Genomic DNA, 17,100 nt, shown 5'->3' with positions numbered 1-17,100 from the left:
TAAACCGGCCGGTTTACATGACATGTACATTGCCAGCAATGACAGAAAGATATTAGGCGTTGTTGAAAGTTGTCTCTTCAGTATGTCCCTGTAGGTTAGGGTCAAGATTAAGGATTTAAAAAAAACCTGATTGGTGCTACACACTGAAATTATATATATTGAAAAATCCAACAGTTTGTATTATTCTTAGTTTAATGTTGCACTCTGATCAGATGTAAAACTTGAACTGGCTCTGTGGGCGGATTCCATGTTCTCACTATAAGTCAAGAGGTGTTGACCTCAGATTTCTCTCTAAATTTACACTCTGGGAATGACCACCTACAACCATGACCACCCAAAGTGACTGTCACACACAGTTCTGCACTTTTCTTTTTACTCAGGACAGTCTAATTAAAGAGATACCTGATTTTATAAGCAAACAAGTCGACAAGCAATCTTGTGTGCTCCAATTTTTTTCACTTCAATTTCAATTCATCAGTAAAGAAAAGAGTTATAAAACTCTATTCTTACTTTTAATTGCCCTGTAAAGTGGGATTCTCAGTTCACTCCGTCTCTTGTTTGGTGTCCCACAGACTACAATAAAACAGCTCTTTTATGATCTTCCTTAGCAACCACCTCTGAAGAGAGGCAAAAAAAAAATCAGTGACATCTTGAAACTAGCAAAGTCGTTTTTCCTTATCAGTTCACTGGCATCTCTTTTCTGGTGGTTCAGATTTAAGACGATTAGATTTTGAGACAGCTCCACTCACAGAAAGAATCACTGGAAAGTATGAGAACTTGTGAACATGGGTGTAGTTCTCCCACAGCCACAAAAGCCTGTGAGAGGATGGTTATGGGAGAGGGCTGACAAAAGGGGGAGGAAAATTAGGCTCGCCAGCATTCTTCTCATTTAAAGCTGTAACTACACGAAAAAGCACTCACGCAGTCTGGGCTGGGTCTGCTTGCTGCTTACAAGGAGAGGCACTCCTGTATTCATGGTGGTGCAGTGATAACCTGAGCATTTTTTTTTCTTTTCACCCCTTTTTTTCCCCTTTGCACACAAGGAAGTCTCATGTCTTTCTTATAGACATGATGAGCTTTGTGCATTTAAGGACTTTCCTTTTTCTGGTGGTCTCCGTAGCTCAGGTTTTGATTGTTACATGTCAAGATGGAACCAGTGGTAAGTGAACCCCTCTGCTGTTTATTTTAACACCTAATTGCTGTTGGTTATAATGTGTGAAGTTGGCTGACCTTCAAACGTTACCTTTGACTTTTTTTTATTTGTGCTTGTTCAAGCTCTGAAGCAGAAGCTGGGTTTAGTCCAGTTCTTTTTTTTTCCCAGTGGTTGAAAGTAATTTACGACAGTGTGCTTTTGATTAAGGGAGAAGTTATTGTAGATAAGACAGATTTGTCAGATACTGTTAGTTTCTTACATTATGTGTTAGTTTTGCTTTGCCAAAGTAAATTCTCCTTGTACATGACGACTTATTTCCTTTTATTGCCTTTGTTAACACTGTTTACTGATGGATATGTAAAAAACAGCATGGAACATGAAAAGTTGCATCTCTGGTGGAGATGATTGAGACTTGGACATTGAAGAGTCTGTGCAGCTTAGAGAAGATTTAAAATAGATGTTGAGTAGCTCTAGTGTGGATTATCTGCAATTGGCAAATGAGCCCTGTATGTCAGGAAACAGTCCTGTGGACATCTGTCAGTGATTGCAAGTGATGTCACCCTCAGGCACTGAAAATGTGCAGCGGAGGGAAATGAGCACCTTTGCGGTTTTGCATTACTCCAGCACCACTCCAGCACTTTGGAACATTCATTAAGTGTTACCACAACCGTTTTTTCCCCCTCTCTTCAGACTACATTGTACATCTGCAAAAAGAATTTCAGCACCAGAGCTCACGTGCCTCTGAGGGAACACAGACTGCATGTTAATTCAAGGCAGATGTGAGGAGACATGAGAAGCAGAGATGCTGTTGGATTCTCTGAGTCACTGAGACTGTGGGGCTGCTGATGTCTTCAGCTGGCAACACCCAGAGCTGGAACACCTGAGTGCTCTTGTTTTACTTGAACTGTGCTTCCCCCGTTTTTTTTTGTTTTTTTTCAGCCGTGTGCGTGTTTGATCTCGTGTGTCGTCACAGGGGCTGTGTTGTCTCTACATATGATGTCATGGCCCTCGCCGGGCGCTGGAAAGATCAGTTGATGGGCCCCTGATGGAGTTTGGTGTTGAGCAGTGCAGTGCAGACAGTGTTGTTTGTTTTCTTTGTTTTCTTTTAATCTGTCATTCCTGGATAGTTGAACTTTTTCTTTCATTATATCATTAAAGGGAAGGAGCTGGATTAACTCTTTAAGTTCAGTTTCACACAAAGCAGAGACAGTTGTGTGATAGTGCGGTGCCAGATAGAGCGCCACCCTGTGGTGAAAGCAGCACAGGGCCCAAAACATTTTCTCGAACTGTGGTAACAACTTTACCAACCTCTGTTGCTTTGCGCTACTGTGACATGAGCAGGGAAAACGAGTATGAATTCATTTATGTTTGTCTTAATTAGTGCACAAGTTGTGAGAGGCTCTGTTTCAGTCAGCTTCTCCGCCCTTGTCGGGGAACTGTGTCTGTCCATATTTGTTCATGTGAAACAGCACAGTGATCTTGCAGGCTTCTTTCCATGGAACAGTGGTGGGTGAGGTGATTGCATTTCGACCAAATAAAAACAGTGGAAAGTTCATGGTTTTTTGTGGAGTAAGGGAAAATGTGGTTCACCAGCGTTTTTTGAGACAATGTACTTGTGTGTGAGGGGGCGATGCAAGGCCTGTTCCACATGATGACCATTTGCATTTGTGTGGATTTCTGATGTGCAGTTTTCTAGGCATTTGCATAGCTGCGTGAATAGATGTGCGATGCTGACCAACCTGGTGGGGCAGGAAGAGCTTTAGGCTCATTTGAAAGATGAAGTAAAACTTGAAGCACGCACAGTGTGAGAAACACTGACTTGAAGTGCGATATTGTGCATGACCACAGCTCTGATTACCAGTGTTACCCATTTAATTGGAACTTTTATTTGGAAAATTGTAAACTCAGTCAGGCTGAATGTTGATGAAAGAACATAATTGTAAGCAGACTCTCAGAAAACTATTTTTCAGTCTGTTCAGAAAATAAAAAGAAGTCAGCAAAAGGACACTGAAATTATTGGAAAGATTTCTGAGGGACCTGACTTTGACTTTCAAATATGGTGCTTGAAGACTTAAGACTGAAAACATGTTTAAAGCAAATGTTGAAAACTTTCATCAGTGCAGTTATACAGCTCTAGATGAAAGTCATATGCCTGCACATGTGCGGAAAGTTTGCTTGCAGAAGAACATAAGTTGGCAAATCAGATCAAGGAGCAGACTTAAAGCTCACAATTGGAAATGGTGACGCCAGCATAGATTACCGGGATAAAAATACAGTACAGCCCTCATAGAAAAACCTACGACCTATATTAGAAGTGTTCTAATAATATTTGGAGTAAGGTTTAGGGATGTGAACACGGAAAAAGGAAAAAAAAAAAAGCAGCAGTAGATCACTGACTCCAATAACAAAAAAACAAGAGTCTGTGCCCAGAGTTTAGCCAGAGAGTCATGCCTCCATGTGTGTGTGTGTGTGTGTGTGTGTCTATGTTTGAGAGATTTTGAACATTACTCCTCCCAGACACTGACATAGCTGTAAAATATCTTCAAAGATGCCACTTAGAGCGTTACATCAAAGAGGCTCAACACTCGGTCTTTCTTTAGTTTCTAAGCGGAGTCACATTCGTCTCATCACCACCAGGTTTTTGACGGTCATCACAGCCAAGAACCAACAAATCAACTTTTCCCTCACTGAGAGAAACTCACATGCTGGGAGCAAAAAATCTGGTATTTCAAATCAACAAACCTACATTAGGTCACTTTGTCCTCTAAATTGGTTCCAGTTGTTGTTGCCACATCACTGACATCGCAACAAATGGGCTGTTTTCTACCAAAGCTGCAACAGCCAAACATGTGAATTCAACCAGGTCCACAGACGGCTTTGATTAGAAACACATGCTGCATTTTTGAGCTATGACTTGATTACACGCCTCTTTTCTTCCAGAGTTAAGGGGGGTCGGGTTCACAAGATTGTACATTGTCTCTGGTTTGAGGGACACTTTATCAGTTATCTGATGTGTAGTGTTTGTGGCACTGAACCTGCGATGTCTTGGTGGCAGAGCTGATAGATTTTTAATGCAGCTTGTGCCTGTGAGGACGGCTTCATGGGAACTACTTATAAACCAAATTATTGCAGTCAGCAAATGGAGGCGCGGGGTGGGGTGGTGGGGTGGGGGGATGACTTCCAGATGTTAAAATACTCGCTTTGGCAGTATATGGAAAATATAAAGAAAAGTCTTAGCTTTAGAGAGAGTTGGAAGGGGAGGACGTGAAACTACTGATGTACTGTAAGACATGACGTGTCAACATTGCTTTAGGGGGACTCGAGCATGGATAGATGTGGTGCTTATTGGCTCACGGTTTGCCCAAGCAGCCTGAGAGCGTGTAATCTCTCTTATCTTTGCACTGAACACCTCTGCAGGTTCAAGTTAAAGTAACTATTTGTTCAAAAGCCGTGCAATTATGGCTCCTCCTGTAAGGTTTCCTGGTGCTTGATTGGCACTTACTCACCAGTCTCCCCTGTGATCCTCAACTTGTCCATGTGGGAGGATGACAGGTCAGGACATAAATACAGAATGGGCAGGGTTTTCCAAACACTCTAATTGTCTTCATTTCATTCTGATTAAAAATGTGCCAGCGCTGCTTCTCATACTATTAACAGAGCAAGAGGTCGGCCAGTAAATTTGCACGTGACGTGTTATAATCGAATAAATAAAACTAATTTCAGTTGATACACAGGTGATTCACAGGCACAAGAGTTTATACTTTTTCCCACCAATGTAGAGAAAAAAGTTCAACATTTAAGGGGCACGTAAGGTTCAATTTACTTGTAAGGAATAGCTACTCAGCCTGTGAAAGTGTCCCTGTGGATCTGGGGCTGTATTACAGAAACTTCCTACCTTGAGTCCTAAGTTAAGGAAGGAAGGATATAAGAATAATGTATAATTCCCAAATCGGAATTACAGAAGCAAATCCTAACTAACTTCAGGAATCCTATCCTTATTCTTACTTCATCCAACTTATCTCAGGTTAGGAAATCCTAAATACTCAATCCAACATCATTTATCAACTTTGATGTTTGTTACCTAGCGACCGATGCTACTTTTCTTATCTCATCTCGCTCGGGTATTTTTGCAACCCATTCGATTCCTCATTGAAATGTACAAATAATTAGCGTTTTGTCACCAAACCACAACACATGAATAAGTTTGCTAAGTGGTGGAAAAGTGAAAGTTAGGACAGCTTCATGGTTAATCCTAAAGTTAGGAGAGTTTATTAAAGATTTTGGGAAGTGAGGAAGCTTGTGTGATACACTTCTCCTAACTACAGTTAGGATAGAAACATTAACTTAGGAACTATTCATCTGTTATGATTTTTCCCTAATTCAGATCCTAACCCTATATGGGTACCATCAGTTAAGACAGGATCTTGGAGGAGCTTTCTTAAGTTTGAAAAAACACAACCCTGATGATGTCATCATGATCAAGACTTTTAAAAAAAAAAATTACATTTTTAATTTTTTAAGTCTCTTTTACAACCTGGAGATTTAGAGTTTTAAAGCAATCAGCATTGGCCAGGTAGGGAGGATCTAAAGAAAGATGCTATTCAGTTGCATTATGGGAAATGTAGGATCCAGTGTTTTCTAGCTTGACCATTACTAAGGCCTAAAGGATATCTCATCCTCTGCTACTTCAGTTTCGACCCTTCTTTCCTTGCTCTGTCACTTGTCAGTTCTCTAACTTTATAGAAAGGCAAACTAAAGTGTTGGAATATCCCTTTAAATCGTTCAATAAAAAGTAATTATTGTTAATTGTCAGCCAATGTAAGCACACAATTAAAAAGTAATATTATCCATTCCTAAACGGCAGAGAAACAAACCCGACGGTCATGTTGATACTTCAGCCATGGCTAGTCACAGTGAAGTCTGCCTGAACACTGGCTGTTTATACAGCTGGTTGTAGTTTTTACAGGAGATCAGGAGGACTTTTGCCCTCTGGAGCTTATCTTCTGTAGGTTGGCAGGTCTTAGTGTAATATGGCACTCCCCTCCAACATGTTCTCTGTCTCTTCCCTGCTCACAATTTCAGAGGTGCTGTAATTGCTTTAAATCCTCCAATTTTATGAGAAATTATGTCCCAACTGGGAACCTCTCCCTCTCTGTGGTGAAGTGCTTTCTGACAGGTAATGACTCAGTAAATTAGATTACAATTGCTGTTGAGTAAATTTTCAAATTATGTAAATTGTCAGTAATTAAAAGCTAGGAATATAGGAAATGTGAGTATGATTTAGAGCTATGCTTTTGGAAGACATTAAAATACAGTGGGAGAATACTTTGCCTTAAATTTAATGGCATTTAACACCCATATTTTTTAGATGTCACCTTCTGAAGGCAACATTAACTCATAAATTCTTAAGCATGGGATGATATTGTCGGTCAGATTCTCAAACACCATGCTTACTTGTGTAAATGCCACAAAATGGTGACTGTCGGCCATAATTACACGCTGTGGTCCAGCCTAAATTCTACGTTGTAGCCATGTTATGTATATTACAACTTCTGAGCGTGTACAAGTGGAGCTACATGGGTGACGGTGGGTGACAAGGGTTAGTAATGTGGCCTGAGATATGTTTAGGCCCTTAACAACTTGTTGGACAGCTGATTGACTTAACGGTGAAATGCCTCATATAAGTGGGGTAAAGTGCCCAGAGGTGCTTTTTGAATCCAGGTGGTCCTCCACCAGCCGGAATTACATTACTGCAGTCTGTTAAATGCAATAATATTAAACGACATGTTCTCGCACTAATGATTACTTTAAAGTTTGGGGCTTAGTTACAGGAACAAAGAAAATAAACAGTGGATTTCTTTTACTTCATGGTGAATGTGTGTGATGGACGCCTTGACTGACTTGGACCCAGTAAGTTGGAATTCCTTTTAAGACTTGTACGCCTGGTCTTATGTGTTTAATATTTCTACACCACATCAATGGAATAAGGTGTTAATGCAGAATGAATCAATACGTAATGAATGTACAACAGTCTTCCATAGTACAAACATGGATATTCACCAAGAGGCTCATGTTCAGAGGGGAAAATATCGGGCTTAGGAGAGATCCAACGCACATAGTGCTTGGACTCCTCTCTATGCAACACTGCCAGGTCTCAGCAGAGGGTATGATGTTTCTCGAAATGTCATCTACAATCACATTCATATTGTGTGCAAGGATATTTGTACTATCTGGAAGCAGCGTCAGGTTGGAGGTTCCTGTGAACCACAGAGGAAATCAAATGTGATCAAAAGATCAATCTTTGGCTGCAGGGTTCTTTTTCATTAGATCATCGTCTGTTACATCAAAATGGCATTGCTCAGTGAGGTTTCTCTGTGATGGAGTTAAAACATTTCCAGTAGGGAAGTCAGTCATTCAGTAAAAAGAAGGGTGCATTCTTTCAACACAATGTGAGTCTGTGCTGCCCCTTACCCACTGGCTGCAGTGTCCAGTCAGTGTTCCCAAACAGACACTTCTCACATTGAGCCAGACCGACGATATGTGGAAATGTCTGCTTGTAGCCGGTGACTCATGGCTACCATTTAACCTCGATGATTTCACTGCTGCTGCAAAGAAGTGTCCCGAGGAGCCGGAGTTATTGAGAATGACTTAAACTGGCAAAGCTAACGTTAAATACGAGATGATTTAGTTTGACTTCAAATTGTCAGCCAGCACTTACTCACCAGTCTTCGCAAGCGTCCTCGCTGCTCAAGCTTTGTTGTTTACATGACACTGCGGAGAGTTAGAGACATTTCGGTCAGCAAAGCAACAAATCCAAATGCTGGCTTTGTAATTTACAGTTTACCAGATTTAAAATTATATCCATATGAGTAACATGTAATGGTAGTACTTTGCATTTTTGTAAATATACTTCAGAATTAAAGCAAAGACTCGTAGGTTTGCCTAAAGAAACAGTATCTGGCAGAATAACCTTGTAATTGCTTTGGTGTATAGACATTTTCACTAAGGCTTCAGTTAATCAGCCACACCAGCAAATACCTGAGTTTTACACTGCTTGATCTGTGTTGTGCATCACGCCAGTATTTATTTACCTGAGCTAAATTAGAGCTCTACAAGCTCTGAGTGTTGATTTGTATTTCATCTTCTTCTCCTTCTTGTTTGTCAGTGTTTGACTGATGTGGCCTGGCCTTAACTTTAAATATGGGATAAGACTGGAAAGGAGAAAGAAATTCATCTCATCAAGAGAACGCACTGGCACAGTTGCAGATGAGAGTGGAAAGAACAGGGGATGTAAGAGAAAGGAGGAGGACAGAGAGGAGTCAAGGCAGGGACAGAGGATCAGAGCTAAAGCTAAACAGTGAGAATGTGAAGGGATGGAAGAAGAGGCAATGTGAAGGAAACCCGGAGGATTGTTTGGTGCATGTCAACAAGGGCAAATGCCTCTGTGTACATCGCAACAGACTGGTCTAACTCCTGCACAGGAAGTCATGTCAAATTGGAATTTCCTCTGGAAGAGCACGTGTTTCAGCTCCGGTTATTGTTAATGATTCATGCTCCCGATAAGACAGACATGAGATCAAAACAAGGTTTGCTTTTTTTAAATCTTTTTTTTTTTATATTATAACTAGAAATGTTTGTCTTTTGCCTTTTTTAATGCACCCATTGTGCACAAAATAAAAGAAACATGCACCGCTGCCAACAATGATGGCGCTCTGCATTCAGTGTAGAGACATGTTAACTTTGCAAAATGTCCTTTCACTTTTTCTAACTTTTATCAAAAATTAGGTCAGCTGGCCATTTGTTAGCTCAAGAAAACTAAGATTAGAGCCATTTTCTGCCCTTTGGGAAGACATTTTGAAGACTCACACAGCTGTTTATGACATGTTGAATAAAGTATGCAACTGTTACTAAGAAAAGGGAGGAGTTAGAGCAAACAAACTGCTACAGATCTGCCAAGAAATAATCCACCACTTGGCACCGATGAAGGCTCTCAAGATACAAGTAAAAAAGTGCTTCACTGGTTGTTGTCATACAGTCACGAGGACATGGTGGGAATATACCCCTCATACTTCTCTCATTAGAGAAATGTAGGTCTCTACGTGAGTGTGTGTGGGACAGAGAGGGAGGTAGTTTACTTGTAAGAAGATTTAAGCACAATTAAATTTGGACATAATTTCCCTCAAAACATGAAATTGTATTAAGTAATACGGCATTTCATCATTTCATTTGTCCTTCTTAAAGTCACTAACAAGCGCCCCAGACTCTGTCTATAACACAGTTTTTACAGAATACATGAAAAATGTCTTTTGGGGAGACATTTATATGGAGGCACACCTAAATTACATACAGCTGCATCCCAGCCCATGGATTAACACTCTGTTGATCCACCCTTAAAGAAATAAAATGATGGCAGCAAAATTAAACTCTTGAGGCTGGAGGTGTTAAAGTGATAAACTGAAGCTTAAGTGCAGCAAAACGTCCTCCTAACCAGCAGCTCGGTGTGGGTGAGTAACCATGAGCGTACTACAGGCTGAATATCAACACTCTCCATTTTAATCATTCCAGGGAAGATAAAGGAAAGCTTTCTTCTCTCTTCCTTCGTTGACCTTCTCTTTTTAGCTTTGGACTTCATTGCCATTGGTTATGATAATATTTAATTCACTACTGTCATTTGCTGAGATCTGATGACACTCTAACACCAGCTATGCAACTGAGTCCAGTAACTCAGTTCAATGACAGCACAGTCATGCACAATTCTGTCAACATCACTGCAGTATATCTATAGTAAAACAATGCAACCATCCCTTTAAGTACAGCTTCTTCTTCTTTCTTATATATAAAGTTTTCTGTTGTTGAGATTTTAAAAATCTTTGCTCAGTACTTTTTTAAAATAAAAACATCACATAAACAAACAATTGTGACCATGATATGTGCTGAACAGAACATGTTACAGCTGAAAAATACATTTGTCAGTGCTCTCTAGTGGACAAATTATGTAATAGTGAACCTGTTTGTAAACTACTGCAAATATATATTTTGCAATTTCATGTCATAATATGTCAAAATATACACCTGTGTCATATGTCTTTGATAATTTAACTTTTCACCCAGTGAGTTTCTCAGATGCAACCTCTTCAAAAGAGATACCTGTGGCCACCTCAGGCCGCAGTGACCTCACTGAGCTAAACACTGCCCCTCTGACCTCGTGACCTCTCTCTATCTGTCTCCAGCTTTTACAAAAATGCAGGCTGCAGTAAACTTCAAAGGCTCCATTTAGCAATAAAGGGAAAGTGATAAATTCTGGTGTGTCCCCCCGGGGCCTCAGCCTAAGTGATATCTCCACAGGGAAGGGGCCCCCACAGTGTGGGGACTTCTAGGCTCTTCTCTGTGCTCTGTTATCTATAGCCAACATTAACTACAGCTAATATGGCTACTGGCCAGCTGAGCTATGTGCCGTTTGGCTTTAAATGAGTCTTCTACAATGAACGAGGGTCCCAGGTGGTTTGTACCTGCAGAGAGTCTGTCACTGGAAACTACCCAAGCTGCTAATCCTGCCTGGTTTTAGCTAAACTAAAGGAATAATATACACCGCGTCTCTGGAAAAGTACAAAGAGAACACTTAATGTAGTTCACCTGGAATTAAGTCATGGTTTCCATTTTGGAGATGATACTGGACGTAGGCCAAATCAAGCATAACTCAAAATATTTTGCGGATTTTTTGGCCTAAACATCTGTGCTGACATTGTTTTCTTTTCAGATTCAGTGTCTGCTTCCAAAAGCCTCTCTGTAACACTGGCTTTGTGTTTGACTTTCAGGACTGTAACCCATTTGTGAAATTGTATTTGTGTAAATCATGTCACATAACTGTAAAACAAGAGTCTTCCAGTGCTGTTTTTGGATGGACCGTGACGCGATTTTCTGCATTGGAAAACATTCGCAGTGGTTTGTGTCATTGTGCATTCACTCACTTTCTTTTATACCCTCAAACCCTCTTGTAATAGAGAGTTTGTAAGGGGAAACGTTGAGGAACAAGTAATCGATTTTATTCTCTATGACAGTGAGTTTTTAAATGAATGAAAAAATGGGTTTAAACTCTGAAGAATTTGAGAGCTATGATTAACCAGACCTGTAGATTATAGGATTAAGGTTTTTTGTTGTCAGTTGATTTAAGGGGAATTGGTCCCATAGTGGCACTGATTGCTTATAATCATGTCAGTCTGAATTGAACTTATCCTGCTGTATTATACATGTATCATTTTTTTGCTGGATAAGAGAATTGGCTGAAGCTCACAAGCTAATGTAAATATAAATAATACCAAGCTTATGGCCTCACAATATGCAGTCCAGTTGAAAATGTAAATATTTATGGGAAACATCTTCTGCCTGAGGGGCTGGTCATATGATTCAGAGTACGCTGGAGTCATGGCCGAACAGCTGCATCGTTTCTCTCAGCCTTTCAGGATAACAAAATGGAGACTGAGACTAAAAAAGATCAAGGGGGGGGGGGGGGGGGAAGTACACACTTGAAATAGGTACAGTAGGAAAGGAAAAGAATAAGTAAGGAGAGTAGAAAAGGGAGAAAGAGTGCAGCATGAAGGTAAAATCCAAAAGGAGATGGTGTGCTTTGATAGGGATTAGGAGAGGGAATGGAAGATTGGAGAGCTTGACGAGGATATGAGAAAACACAGGCTAATGCGAAAGAAAACGTGGGATTTAAAAAAAGGAGCCTCAGGCAGCCATTTGGTTTGAGGAGAGGATGCAGCATCTTTAAACTGCTGTAGCTCTGAGGTCAGACAAAATGTGGAGGCAATAAATCTCTCTTGCCTTCAGGGTCGCTCCTCACCACCAATACAGGACGCCTCATAAAACAACTCTCAGTCCTTCCCCACCTTAAGCATGATAATGGTTGAACATGTGTCTTCCATCGTTTGTCTTTTACAGCATGAAGATGGTTGGAAATGTTGCGGAATGCAAAGTGTCCGTAAACTTTAGGTTGCATTGTGTTGCATTTGCTGGACTTCTGTGGTTTTGAGAAAGCCACAAGTGTGCACCAAGGAAGTGATTCACAACACGTTAAGTTTATACAGCCGACTTAATCATCAGCCATTATGTTCATGGACTCTCACATACAGTGATTGTAGTGAGATGCAGAGACAAGGGAGAATAACAGAGCGAGAGAGAGACATTTTGTGCCAGCACTTCGGTCTGCGCTCGAAAAGGCGAACAGATGTGTTCAGCGTGTTTAACAGTGCAGAGTGGTTTTAATGATTTCAACTGTTGGTTGACCCAAAAAAAACAGATTTTCTCACTTAAATCTAGTGCTAGAAAACCATGCAGATAATGTCACATTGACTGCTAAAGTTTTGAAACAATCTGTCTGTGAGATTTGTGCCACCACGCCAATAACATGAAAAGTTACGTGAACGTAGATTGTGGTTTTTTACAGACGTGGGAAGGATGCTTGAACATTTGAACATGTTTTTCTGTCTCTGGAGCTTCTGATGTTAGAGATACGTTGAAGTTTCTGATCTGAAACTGTCTGATACCCCAAGGGGTTAAATGACATCTCTTTTTGTTTTTTTCATTTTTGTGACTGACCCTTTAACATTTTGCACCACACTGCCTGACATCAAGCAACAAGATTACAGTTAGGCTATTTTTTTGGTATTTTACAAATGGTAACCAATACCGCCTTAATGCCTACACCCATCTACTGATAACCTCGTATAACACAGTCTGCTCTCTCTCACGACTTTCTAAAACCCTAAACCCTCCATGGTAGTGATCACTTGACAGGCAGGTAAATTTACAGTGTACAGCGCATAATATAATCCATGTTGAAACAGAACTGACACATTCCTCAAAGAAAACCAGGACAACTTTCATCCATCGAGTTGGTAGCAAGAGGCCTGACTCGCCAGGAAAAGACTCATCCAACACTTGAAGCTTCATTAAAACCTTGTAATCAGAGGTTTTTTATGCATTAATAGAATTTTATGGAAATTTTGCTAGAAACATATTCATACATTGCGGTCACAAATTATCAGTGGATCAAAGCTAAGAATCTAGAAGATAAGACAACAAATACAAGCACCATAGCGACCATATTTCACTGACATTTGTGGTTTTAAATCTAAAACCTTTATTGTATCTCTCTGTGTTTCGATCATGCAGTTTGAGCACATTGTGCTGGAAACAGCTTTCCTCTGAGTTCCTCTGTGTACCGAGTCCACAGTTTATTCTTTCACATCTGGCTGTGTGTAAAACACCGGGGCGCTCCGACCCCTTGTATATGTTAACGCTGTGCTCTGGTAAACTGGAATGTCTGACGTCACCTATTTTCCTCTGCCGCATACCTGCTTTTCCATGAACCGGTCGAATGTAGTGTTGTTTATTCATATGAACCTATTTAACAGATGTATCTGAGATTAGATGATTAGATGATGATGGTATATGTGAAACAATATATTTTGCTTCGCACTGATTATGTGTGTGGAGCATTTAGCAATTTTCTCCTTCTGCAGTGACACTCACATCACCTGTGTGTTATACAGTCGGTATCAACAGCAGGAAAGGTCAGTGTTTCGTGGGTTTGATCACAGTCTGTATCGACTGATGCGTTACTGCAGGTACATGCACCAGTTCACTTCACAAAGTAAAGGACAGTCGAGGCAGCACATTGTTCACATTTAGTAAAGTGTGTTAGTGTGTTTTATTTAGCTTGATCAATGATCGCTGGAGCCATCAGGAGAGGATATGAAAACCACATGTTTGACAGTTTACCAGGACTTTGTGTAAGATCTGGTTTCAAGTCAAACAGATCCACCTGGTAAAGTTAAATAGTCATTCAGGCACTTTGTCACGGACTCACACTAACACAAAGACAACAACTTCCCTTGCTTCATATAGTTGTAGAGTGTGTCGGTTTAGTTCATAGTGTTGCAACATGTGCCCTCTATTTTTAATGTGTATCTTAAGTCTATCGGTTGGTATTGTATGAATTCATGTGTATGGATGGATTTAGCAGTAGAGAGTAGAGAGTGTGAGAGCACTTTTCAAGTGAGGGTTAAGAGCTGAAACATAAAGGATTGTGCAGGTTTACACATCAGTGTTTACATTCTCACCGATACTGTAAAATGGAATTTACGTTTGTTACTGAACAAAACTGCCTCTTGCAGTGAGACGTCTGCAACAAAACGAACCTGATGAACGTATGTGGTCATTATTGGACATAAAGTCACGGTGTTGGATGTAAAGGAGACCAGAAGAATAATCCTCGTGAAGACATGCTCTGTGTGGAAGCAGTGCGTGGACTTTACTTTACTCTGCAGCACAGAGTTTTTCTCATGCAGCGCTGCTATGCCGGACCAGGAAAAGACTGCCCTGGTTTTCAACTTTGACCCTGACTTGGGTGAGAGCCTCGTGTTGAGCCAAAGAGGATTTGAACTTTGGCATTTTGTAGTGAGGAACATTGATTTAGTCGCTCACATTCCCATTTCCAACAGCTTGTGTTTTCTAATTCTTTAATTACAGCTAATTATTCATGTTAGAGCCTGCCATCTGTTGAGCAGCATATTCAGCTCATAATGAGCACACTCACATGCTGTAAATTTCATTTTTCCATACGGCGTGAAGACGAAGAACCTGTTCGATTGGTACAACTGTGAGGACTTTCAGTTATTGCTGTCACAATATTTCATGACAATAACAGTGAGGGATGCCTGATAATGTGTGGCTACATGCTACATCTAAATTTTTCTGCAATGTTCCCCCTGCAGCTAATTTAATTAGACTCAGAAAATATTATTATGTGGGCAACTCTAGTATTCAGGTTTGTGCTGCAGTCACCAGCTCTTTTCCATCAGCAGAATAGATGGAGGCGAGAGGGGGTGGGGGTGGGGGGGTGGGGGGGGTAATTTAGCAGGACCACAATCCTCCCATGGCTTAACATGGGATGAGGACAGCTCATAACTGTGGTTGCCTCTTTAAAGGAAGAGCCCACTGGAGATGGGGTCTGTTGATGGAAAAGCCCAGACATGTAATCAGCGAGCTACTTATTCATTGCAACTTTCCTGGCCTGAACCTCCTTCCCCCCTCCCCTCGCGATACTGAGCTTTGTTTGTGGAAGCCAAGGTGAAGAGCATGTTCAAACTAGAGGCGTTCTTTTACATTTCAAGTCCTGGCAACATAATACTGCAAATCCTCCACGCTTCAGAATATCGAACAGACAGGATGCCTTTTTCTTGACATATTAAAATCCTGATAAAAAAAAAAAGCTAAGAGTGTGAGGGATAATCACAGGGTGTAGACTCACTTTGAAGCAAAACACCGTGTTAACATGTCAGCCAAAAGGTGGGCGTCCTTGTTTTTGACCTATTACACCTCAGGCTTTGGGCTAACATGGCAAGGGCCTTGACTGACGCCTGTGGGACGGCTGTTTTTATGGACAGCTTTATCAGTGGACCAGCCACAGGTTGAGCTAAAGGTCCTTTACAGAGGGAAGATTTATGTTTGGCCGTGACACCGAGGGTTTTGGAGCAGGAAAGCGCAGCTGCTGCAGAGCCACCCCTCGGCAGCTGTAACTCATCTGCATCTGGACTAGGAATCAGGCTGGACTCCTCACGGTATTAACCATGTCATTTGGGGCAAGTTACTCTCACTGCAGTGAAGAAGATGTTCAAAAGAATAATGGAAACTAATTTTTACATGAGGTTTGATCCCATAAACTTACCATCCAACGAGCACTATCTCTCTGAGAATCAGACAGTGTGACTGTCAGTTCTGGGTCTGCACATCTTTTTTTGCTAAAGGAAATGAGAGATCCAGTTTTAAAATGACTCATTGTTTCCATAAGGTCATTTTCTAACCCCTCAACTTCTGGCTGCAATATATTCTCCCCAAACACAGTATGTTATGAGTATTTCCATATTAGCCAAGGAAAATCCATAAACTATCTGCTTCTTTTCTTTTTTCTTTTTTTTTTGCTTCCTCACATCTGCCAGCGACATCACATTTGTGGCAATGCAACCGTCCATTTCCCCAGGTTTTTTCCTCACCGTTCAGCTCTGAACGACTTCAGAGAGGAAGTTAGGTTCTTTTGTTATCTGGCTGATGTCTGAGAGACTGTGCTAAACGATAGGTGCAGAGTAGACAGATGAGTCATGTTGAAGAGCCCCAGACTCCATGTTTTAAATCAGGAGAGGAAACTGTCTGGCCTCTGAGCTGACTAGTGGAAAAACCAGATCAAGCAGTCACCAAAGGGGGGGGGGGGTTTGGGGGGTGGTGGTGGTGGTGGTGGTGGTGGTGGTGGTGGGGGGGGGGGGGGGGGGGCATGCCTTTTCACCATGGTCACGATTAAACTGTGCCTTTACAGCGTCGGTGGAAAAGTGTGGAACCTGCATTGAATTAGCTGAGAGGAGGGAAAAAGTGAACGCCCCCCCCGCCTCCTCCCCCCTCCTCCTCAAGGCTTGCGGTGGGGTTTTTAAGACTCCTCTGAAAACCACACTTCTCTTCCAGTAAATTTCAAACTCTCCAAACGCACAGTGTTGAAAATCTCTCAAAACCCAACAGAATTGAAAAATTGTTGCCCAGCTACGTCTGAGCTCTGAAAAGGACTGAAGTTACACACATTTTAACTTTAAACTCTTCCAGCAATGGGACAATCCAGTTTGTTTGAGGCTAAAGAAAAAATTAAGGACAACAATAACAATCAAATCCTGTCAGTTTTAGCTACTTAAAGTATTTCTAGAGAGCAGCTAAGCTTCTTCTTGTGGAAAAAAAAAAAAAAAACAGGTCATTATAGTAAAAGAAATGTCTTCTTTCCAAAAACTTTGATTCATGCACTCTTGCGTTTCTTTGGAGGACTGGTTTCCATTTTAAAAGGCCACAACTGAGACAGCGGGATGTTACTGGCTGTTAAAAGGCAACAAACTTCACTGCAGAAATAT

At 41.1% G+C, this 17,100-nt stretch overlaps 1 protein-coding gene across 1 annotated transcript in view; it reads left to right on the top strand.

The window, feature by feature from the left end:
* Positions 1–885: 885 nt before the first annotated feature.
* col5a2a (collagen, type V, alpha 2a) overlaps positions 886–17,100 on the top strand; it is a 40,944-nt gene continuing 24,729 nt past the window's right edge. The window contains exon 1 of the mRNA XM_056389183.1: positions 886–1,159. Coding sequence (XP_056245158.1) covers positions 1,069–1,159 — 91 coding nt within the window. The 5' untranslated portion in view covers positions 886–1,068. The remainder of the gene's footprint in view (positions 1,160–17,100) is intronic.

This window comes from Seriola aureovittata, chromosome 11 (assembly GCF_021018895.1).
Source record: "Seriola aureovittata isolate HTS-2021-v1 ecotype China chromosome 11, ASM2101889v1, whole genome shotgun sequence".
In the NCBI taxonomy this organism is placed as follows: domain Eukaryota; kingdom Metazoa; phylum Chordata; class Actinopteri; order Carangiformes; family Carangidae; genus Seriola; species Seriola aureovittata.
The sequence above is the reverse complement of the archived record's forward strand: the minus strand, read 5'-3'. Positions and strand labels throughout refer to the sequence as shown.